Source organism: Sipha flava, unplaced genomic scaffold (assembly GCF_003268045.1).
Source record: "Sipha flava isolate LNK unplaced genomic scaffold, YSA_version1 252_pilon_pilon, whole genome shotgun sequence".
Taxonomy (NCBI): domain Eukaryota; kingdom Metazoa; phylum Arthropoda; class Insecta; order Hemiptera; family Aphididae; genus Sipha; species Sipha flava.
The window spans coordinates 1,756,333-1,765,942 of record NW_020272904.1 but is presented as its reverse complement, the minus strand read 5'-3'; the positions used below and the strand labels follow the sequence as shown (position 1 = coordinate 1,765,942).

The window sequence follows — 9,610 nt, the reverse complement described above, 5'->3', positions numbered from 1 at the left end:
TTGGGGGGGGGGCGTGGGACGCGCTGAAAATAAAATCTAACGGCATTTTTAACCGTAATCACGGGCGTATTTTAGGCGGGAGGGGCGAAGGGGAGATCGCCCCCCCCCTTCTGAATCCGTATTTGAGGAATCGACTATATGCGAGATACGCATTTCGAATTTTTTTTGACATGGATCATTTTATGACGGAATAGAATTACGCGTGGTTGTGAACACCGCCGAATCGTGCTTTTTGTCGGATCCATTATTCAGTGAAAAATCAAATAAAACACAAGCGTACTTTCAAAACGCAGACAAGAAATCTACACGAAAATCGATTATAAGTGGATCCGGCATTAGATTCAAAAAAAAACATACAAATATTAAGGATTCTCCTGATTTAAATATTACCAAACATTTTACTTGTAAATTTTGAGTCTGAATTAAAAAAAAAAAAAATTGAGTCACCCTCCTCTCTAGGAGTAAGTTCAAATACGCCCCTGACTGCAATTACTATGGAGATTATATAGATCTGAAAAAAAAATAGGATTGCTAAAAACCCTATACGTCCTCCTAGTTGCAACGTACATTTTTTCCGGTCGTTTTCCGACGGGCTCGTCTGAGCGAACGAACGCGCGTTGTTTCCGTCGGGAGTGTTCGCGTTAGGGCCGTTTAGGTTGGATTCTTCTCGTTCGAACTAAGTCTGTTTCGATGTGATCAGATCGGTATTGATTTAGATTCGTTTATTATTATTCGCAATACGATCATGAACCGTGCATACTGATAAGTCTCGTGTATGAGAACCGGTGTTTGTGGGACGTTATCAGTAACATTTTAAACTCTCCTAGAAAATAACTTGTTGACATACTCCGGTTTTCCATCATTTAATAACAATAACTTCATTAACGGACTTTCAAGAAAATACGATTCATCGAGTTCGTCCATCTTTGCTGGGTGACAGGAACGTATTGACAATCGGAGTATCAGAAAACGCGCGCAGCGCAACCGCTTTGTTCTGGACGAGGATTTCGAACGTCCTTGCCAGAACTCTCAAACATAGTAACCGTAGCCTGAGGACATGGCCTTGTCGCGTTCGCGTTTCAATTGTTTCCGCGAATGCGCGTGTTCACGCGTCGCGAACGATTGCGATTTCGGGTACGTTCGCGCTCCAGCAAAAGCAGTCGGACATCGAGGATTTTCCGTTGTCTGCACATCGGTACACGTTGTTTTAGATCTCGATCCGATCAAGGAATGTATTCGTTTTACCACGCGGCGAGTATTTATTTTTAATTTCCCCTCAGAACAAAATTCACCTTTTTCGCAATTCTTGGTGTTTAAAGACGAAATTGTTTACCGGAAGGCGTTTTCTTTCTTTTTTCAAGCTTTAGAATATTAAATGTTGACGAAATTATATGTTTGTTTGAATTTAAATTAAGACGTTTTAAAATGATAACTGTTAGCGATTGAAATATAAGCTTGATAATATCATTATAGTATACATAATTTCACAATAATAATGTAAGCCTTAATTTTTAAATGAATCGAAACAATACAAAGGTTAAAGACTATAATAATCTTATTACTATTTACTTCAAAGCCTATAGTACTTATTGGTGATTTTTATTTTTTCGTCAGTCTGTCTGAACAATCTGATTATGAAATTGTTAAGTACCTTTACAAATATGAACTGTGTTTTGATATAGAAACTGATCGACACCGAGCTTCGCCGTACAAAGTCGTTTTTAAAACCGACGGCACATTGATTTCAAATTTAAAAAAAAAACAATCCATTTATGGTATATCCGTCACACGTTCCTCTATTTCACCTGAACCGTGTGACTTGCCCAATCCCCTGTGACTTGCTTTTTTTTCATGAATACATATTATGTATACAGATTTTGATTTTTAACCGCATGATAATTATTACAATCAGTTGAATACACACGAAACAAGATTTAATCGATCATGGTGTATGAATGAAATTGAGAAAATCTTTTTTTTCAAATTATTGAACGTAAAAGTTCACAGCACTGATCGCTAATACGTAGTTGTTTTTCATTTTCTATCGAAAAATACAGTCTCCTGTTATTATCTATTCAGACAATGAAATGTATATTTTACAAACGTTTTGATTCTATGCAAATGTTGTGATAATTTCATGGCATTGTTATGAGTATTACTAGTATGAGTAATAGTATTACTATGTCCGTGCATTATAAAGTGTACAATTGTTCGTGTTGCATACCATTTTGAAATAATATTAATATTATAAATTATTTTGTATATTAAAACCCGTTTAAGAATAATTGTAACGCTGATAACGGATCCAAAAATAAATAAATAAATAAATAAATCCGTAAATACTAATAATGATGATTATGTATTTAATTTAGGTTGATCACTTTAGTTTTGCCAATGATGATACGTTCAAACTGAAATACCTAATGAACAACACGTTTTGGGATGTTGAGAATGGACCGATATTCTTTTACACCGGTAATGAAGGACCAATTGTGGACTTGATCCACACCGCAGTGAGTGTATTATTAGTTTACGATAACGTTTGAAACGTATTGAATGTACAAATCAGCACTTCGTGATATACATTACGAAAGTAATAAGTTTGTACTCTTTGGGAACCATTTGGTTCTGTTTATTTGTTTTATTAACGCTTCTAAATGTTAGTGTTACGAAAACCTTGATACTAAAATTTAAAGTTAAAAAATATGGTACTCACACCCGAAGGTCATATAAAAAAAAGATAATATTAACTGACACTCGCATACTGTCCGGTGTTATCGCGAAGTCGTAAATGAGTTTTTATTCAAGAAAAATCAAGTAACCGCTCATTATAATTGTTAAAAAAAATGAACATCACAAACTTTACATAGGGTTTTGTGCGGGAAATATCGAAAGAATTCCGCGCAATGGTCGTGTTCGCCGAGCACCGTTACTACGGCGATTCGATGCCATACGGAAACGATTCGTTCAACGATAAAAAAAAATTGGGCTACCTGACTTCGCAGCAAGCGATTGCTGACTTCGTGGACCTGATAGACCACTTAAGGAAAGACTCTGCACTGAATCGAAAGCGACCCAATCCAGTGATCGCGTTCGGCGGTTCGTACGGGGGAATGCTGTCCGCTTGGTTGCGCATGAAGTATCCCGCCACCGTTGAAGGGTCAGTATAATATCCTGTTTTATTCGGTCTAGAACGCTTTTCTCAACGGCTGAAAAAAATATTCGTTCCACTGCATCCTATACACAACCGAATAGTCTATTTTTTGAGAGGTAATACTCTATTGGTTATTAAATGAAACTCGACAGGAAGGCGATAAAGTCACAATTCGTTGTGTACATAATTCTTTAAAAATAAAGTTTTTCAAAAAATATAAACCCCACACACTAATTTGACAATAATACCGTACAACATCGACAATGAGTTAAAGGCTACAATTATGAAAGTTAGATGTCCGACTGTTTCAATTTCATAGCGACATAAATTAAGGAAAACGAAAAAATAAAATAAATGTTAAACATTTAGATAATTAAAACAGAAATAAAGTGATTTGAAATTTGTTGTACGGATATGATGATATTTGTTCGTCATTATACATTAACTTAAATTGATACACTCATATTATATGTAGTACATATGTACATTTTAAGTACGAGTTCTACAAGTAAGCACGAACAATTAAGCGTTTTTAAATTTGTAAATAAAAAGTTTCATCAGCGTGTCGTGGTTGCAGAATTCCATAAGCTACAAACACAAATTATTCATTCTGATGCTACGAAATTGCATATATATATACAATAAGCTATCTTAAAAAATGTTTCAAATGTTCAAATTTTTTTTCAATTGTATCTTATATACAAAAATGTAACATCGTAATAGTAATATAAGTACATTGCTGTGAATTTTTATAGATTATATTATTATTTATAATACATTTCATCATTGCCATTTTTTTTCAGTAAAATTTATAAATAACAAATTCTGAATAGTTGTGATTATAAAAATTAATGCTTATCAATAATCGAGCTTCAAACTATTTAGTTTTTATTCAGATATTTCTTACTATTATTTCAAAAATTATTCTTCTGTTTTATTCATTGAGACTATCTACTAGTTTTTTTTTTTTTTAAATGATAATATTTTTTAGTGCTATAGCGTCTTCAGCTCCGATATGGCAATTCAACGGGATGACACCATGCAACAATTTCTATAAAGTGGCATCGTTGTCTTACAGAAATAAAAGTGCCGAATGCGCGGCAACTATTTCCAACTCTTGGAACGCTATCAATAATATCACAAAAACTGGTAACTATAATGTCACGTCGAATTTAGCCTATCAACTGTGTGTAATAAAAATTTAATATTTGAGGAATGATATTTTCGATTTAAACTATAAACCTATTATGAAATGTGATTTAATGTGACCAACCAATTAGATTCGAAAATGATAAAATAACTAACACCACTCGATTCATGTGTGTTTTCATTGTGGGTCCATCGAAACCCATTGAAACGTGACATAATATTACCATGACTATCATCCGTAGAATCCGGTAAATTATGGTTGACGAAGAACTGGATGCTGTGCCAACCATTGAACAACACTGACGATGTGACACAACTCAAGGATTGGGCCGCCGGGATGTATGAGTACCTGGCCATGAACGATCTGCCGTATCCTTCATCTATGATTGAGGTATCTAGTATAAGTTACACGTGGCTGCAGTGAAATAGAGATAGTTTATAGTATCGTGGTGACCAGTGACGCACAGTAGAATTTTGACAAGGGTGTCGAAAATATATATTTCGAGTTACCCATTCACAGCTACCAGTAAAATCTGAGTTTAGGCATAGTATAATTCTTATTTTTAAGTTTTTTCTTACTAATAAAGATACTAAAAATAAATTTTTTTTAAATAAACTTAATATTAATTATTTTTCAATTTTTTGTGTATTAATTTATAAGTTTGTAATAGCATAATTCTTGGCATTGAGCCCTATTATTCTCATATGACGTAAATGTTCATTTGGATAGCAGAAAAATTGGTTAGTATTAAATTAAACAAATATTCATACAAGTTCACACAGAACTAGTCATCCATCAATTATCTGAGGGGTGTCAGTCGACACCCATGACTCTCCCTATGTGCGCCACTGGTGGTGACGTGGCGAATATTTTAAAAATTATGTTGAAATCGAAATGCCTCCCCTTCCTCTTAAGCATCATGTTTAATTGCCACTACTTCGAACACCTTATTGCCGTTTAGGGATGTAATCATTTCAGTTTTTTCTAGAATAGGGCTATACCATATCACTTACCGATTTACCGACTCAAACATTTTTCCCTGACTTAGTCACATGTGGCGATTGTTCGGATGTAAATGCAATTATAAAGAGAACGTCATCCGATCAATTCATAAGCGTTGAATAATAAATATCAACGAAATTGTGAACAATTCGAAGGAAAGTGCAATTATCGAACAAATTAATAACGGTATGACGGTATAGGTTTTCAACGGTGATATACGACTCACGCGTTGTTTTACGGAGTTGTTTCAAAAACGTAGTACACGTCGCACCGTATTACCACGTGCGTATGTGTAGCAGAGCAAGTAGAGTATAAGTGTCTGTGCATGTTCGAGGTACTTCAAACTCGGTTATTGGTGACGGATTTTCACGATCGTTTATGTCAACAGCTTACGGAAGAAAAAAAAACAATGTCTGTACATTGTAAACGAGCCGAATTTTAACAGCTTACGATTAGCATTGCGCCTTTGTACAGTAATAATAATTGTTCGGCATGCGATTTGCAGAAGTTATGCGAGCAGATGACTTACCACGCGTTGGGCGACGAAAACCTTCTGATGTCCGTGTTCCGAGGGCTGAGCGTGCTCTTCAACAGCACCGGCGAGTCCGAGTGTTTAAAATACGAGACAGTGAACCCTGAGTCGACCGAACGAGGCTGGCGTTATCAGGTGAGGAGGACGCGTGATCCGTAATTCTGGTAGACCGCAGTACCGGATTAGACCATTGTGCCGCTTCAAGCACTAAACAAACTGCCGTCATTCAATATAAATATTTTTCTAGTCCAAAAAATGTTATTAAAGCGTACAATTATTGTTGTTCCCTTAAATTACTTAAAATGTTAATGACGTAAAATAAAAATATACAGCTGCTATAAAATTGCATACATACATTCATATGAAAAACTTAATTATAAAAATACGATGAAAAATATAATGATAAAAAACATGGTAGTAAAAAATGCTGGCTTAAATAGTTCATTTTTCAATTATATTCAAAATTAAATGCCTAGTACCCATTGGATTTAATAAAATAAAACATTTTATAATTAGTTGCATTTATTTTAGTTCTAGTTACATATAATAAAAATGTAACATTAATGTTATAATAAAATAAAATTAATAAATAAATAAATAATAATAATAATAATAATAATAATAAATAATTAATAAATAAATTAATAAAATAAAATTAATGTTTTATTTAACGTTGTTAAACAATTTTCTACTAATGCAATGAATTCTCTAAAAGAAGCATATGGAGAGTATTTTAATTTGGCTCTATTATATAATGAACTCTCTATTCTGTACTCATCGCAGAATTCCATAAAGCAAGTATTCATGAACTTTGGTTGTATCTTAAATCTACAGACCTATCAGATAGCTTATCGTAAATAACAAAATTAGCTTCATTGATTTTAACTATTCCAGCCACAAGTGCAGGTTATGAGGCGTTCAGACGCTGAACGATCATTTTCAGCTTTAAAATGAATTAAAACTTATCTTAGAAACTCACAATCTCAAAATAGACTTTCGACATTATTCCTTTTAACAATTGAAAAAAAAAAATGTTGACCGCTGTTCAAAACAAAAATTGACGACGTTCTTGAAGACTTCCAAAAAACCATAAGAATTGATTTATTATTTAAATAAAATTATAATTTGTACATAAATTGTTAAAAGTTATAAAATAAAGTTATAAGAAATTGTATATATTTTTTACCAATTAAATGTAGTCGACTATAAAATTACTAATAAATTTCCAATACATTAGTTTTTCTACTTATACTTTCTTAAAACCCACGTTACGCCACTAAGTGTTTACTGGGAAATACGGTACTGGGTAGAGCGATAAATCTTAGATATCATGACGGTTTACGAGACGTTTGCTGTAGACAGCAATTACTTGGGTTACACTAATTTATAAGTAAATAATCACTTCGATTTTTAAAAGGAAATATAAATGTTTTCGTTAAAAGTTGAAATTTATTTTCTCTATTCAGTTAGTTAAATGCGAAGACTGTTGTTTTAATCGAATTTTTTTTCTTGAACCGTAATTGGCTTGAATTTTCAGACATGTACAGAAATGGTGTTCCCGGATTGTGCGAACGGTGGCGAGGACGACATATTCGAACCAAACCCGTGGGATTTTGAGGAATACGCGCAAAAATGTGAAAAAAAATACGGCGTGAGACCGATCGCGGACGCTATCGAAAAGCAGTACGGCGGTAGAAATCTCAAAACCGCTTCCAACATAATATTTAGGTATTGTAAAACAGTGACCTGACGTATACGGAACATATTGAAATAAGTACACTAAAATTGGTACCGGATAGGAATTAAATTACACTAATCTGTTTAAGGACATCGTTGTACCATTGAAGATGGAAACCTTGTCTAAAACGGAGCATAGTCCAGTGTAATTGCGATACCCTCTTGGGAATCGTTTACTAGATGTATATTGAGAGATCACACATTTCGGCGCGGCGTCCTTTTACCTTTTTTAACTATGATCAATTCATTAAATCGTTACGATACTAATTATTTATAATTCATTCTGTTAAATTTATAATGATTTTAGTAATAGATATCCGATATTTATTTATCTGATCCATTATCAAAGAAATTTCGAATATTCTAGGTAATTGAGTCTAAGTAGATATTAAGATAAATCAATAACAGATTAAACTTAGTTGATCGATGTACAATCTTATTGACCAGTTGATATCTCGTTAATAAAATTTAAATTTGTGTTCTTCGTCCAATATACTATATTATTAAATCGTGGTTATGAAATGTTATCTAATGTACATATTTGACAAATTTAATAAAAATAATGTTCACTTGACTTTATCGTCAATTAATGCTCAATAACTAAAGGGAATCGCTTATAGTATTTCATTAAAATAAAACCGCAGTTTTAAAACTTTATTATTTTTTAAATGTATTAATTAATTTTTCATGAGTATCATATCACATACCTACATATTCCTAACTAGTTTCATTACTTTACAATTAATTTGTTTGGTAACAATTTAAATATGAATTATAATATTATTAAATTTTTTACCTTTTAATAAATAAATCAGTTTATAATCAAATTTTTTTTTTTTTTTTGAGTCACGATTATATTGAATTTGTAAATGATGATGCATTTTTAATTCAAAACTGGTCGTACATTATACATAGAATAATACTCCAGGCTATGCATTTATTTATTTCTTTATAAAAACTATTTATATATTCATTGATGAATATTAATCAATAATTAATTTTTGTTTTTATTTTTTATTTAATTTTTTTTTTTTATTATTTTTATCAATCGTTTGAAAATTAAATCACGTCACGCCACAATGGTCGATTTATCCTAGACCCTGAGTATATTAGATATTTTCATCGATCTAGGGTCTAGGTAAAGTCTGCACAACTATTTCGCACGAGTAATTTCATCGCGGCGTTTTTATATTTTTTCAAATGATAATTAAACATGAAATATAAATATAAAACCATTAATTCATTAAAAATAAAAATTACATCGCGATAAAGTAATATACATAATAATTAAATTATTACAAAATTAATGAATCATATATAATTAGTTAAGAATAAGTAATAAATAAAGTAGGCAATATGATAATACTAAAGAAAAATTATAGAATTTAAAAAATTATTTACATTTTTTTAGTTTTATACATTGTTTTCAGAAATCAGGACGAATAATAAAATGTTTTAAATAAATATCCTATTTAAAACGAATATTATAAATTATAATAATATGAATGGTAAATATTTTATTATTTTAATCGATTTGCTATAGTTGGTTTAGCATATGTTTTTGATATGTTTTCTCTCATTAAATGATAATAATTTGCACGAGAACTTTCGAGAAAACTAATTATTTATAGTCCCTACAAGATTCTGCAAATACAATGGAACTAATCGATTTTGTTTTTTTTCAAGCAATGGTTTGTGGGATCCATTTTCCAGTGGCGGTGTTTTAAAGAATATTTCGTCGACGGTTCAGGCGTTGTTAATGCCAAAAACGACGCATCAAGTTGACTTGTTAGCATCGCACCCAAATGATACGTTGATCGTTGTTCAAACCAGAGAAGCCCATAAACGCTGGATCAAGAAATGGATTGACGACTACCGGTTATCCGACATACCCTAAAACTTGAAATGCGCTTTGTCCTCACTAGGATGTAAATAGAAATGTGAATTATGACATAATATTGACGTTTCGCAATTCAAATGATTGCTGTATATATTTAAAGTTCCCTGGAAATAAATCTCGCTTTTTTTATTGTTA

At 32.1% G+C, this 9,610-nt stretch overlaps 1 protein-coding gene across 1 annotated transcript; it reads left to right on the top strand.

Annotated features, from left to right (window-relative positions):
* Window positions 1–47: 47 nt before the first annotated feature.
* On the top strand, window positions 48–9,610 carry LOC112684562 (lysosomal Pro-X carboxypeptidase-like). The gene is made up of 8 exons (XM_025556142.1): window positions 48–1,251; window positions 2,373–2,513; window positions 2,871–3,160; window positions 4,146–4,303; window positions 4,546–4,694; window positions 5,812–5,973; window positions 7,376–7,566; window positions 9,262–9,610. Exons 1-8 carry the CDS (start codon window positions 1,096–1,098, stop codon window positions 9,470–9,472), a joined length of 1,458 nt encoding a protein of 485 aa, XP_025411927.1. The 5' UTR covers window positions 48–1,095; the 3' UTR covers window positions 9,473–9,610.

Coding starts and splice junctions, on each gene's coding strand:
- LOC112684562 (XM_025556142.1), top strand. CDS start 1,096: ATGCGCGTGTTCACGCGTCGCGAACGATTGCGATTTCGGGTACGTTCG. Junction 1,252..2,372: donor TGTATTCGTTTTACCACGCG/GCGAGTATTTAT, acceptor TATTTAATTTAG/GTTGATCACTTTAGTTTTGC. Junction 7,567..9,261: donor GCTTCCAACATAATATTTAG/GTATTGTAAAAC, acceptor TTTTTTTTCAAG/CAATGGTTTGTGGGATCCAT.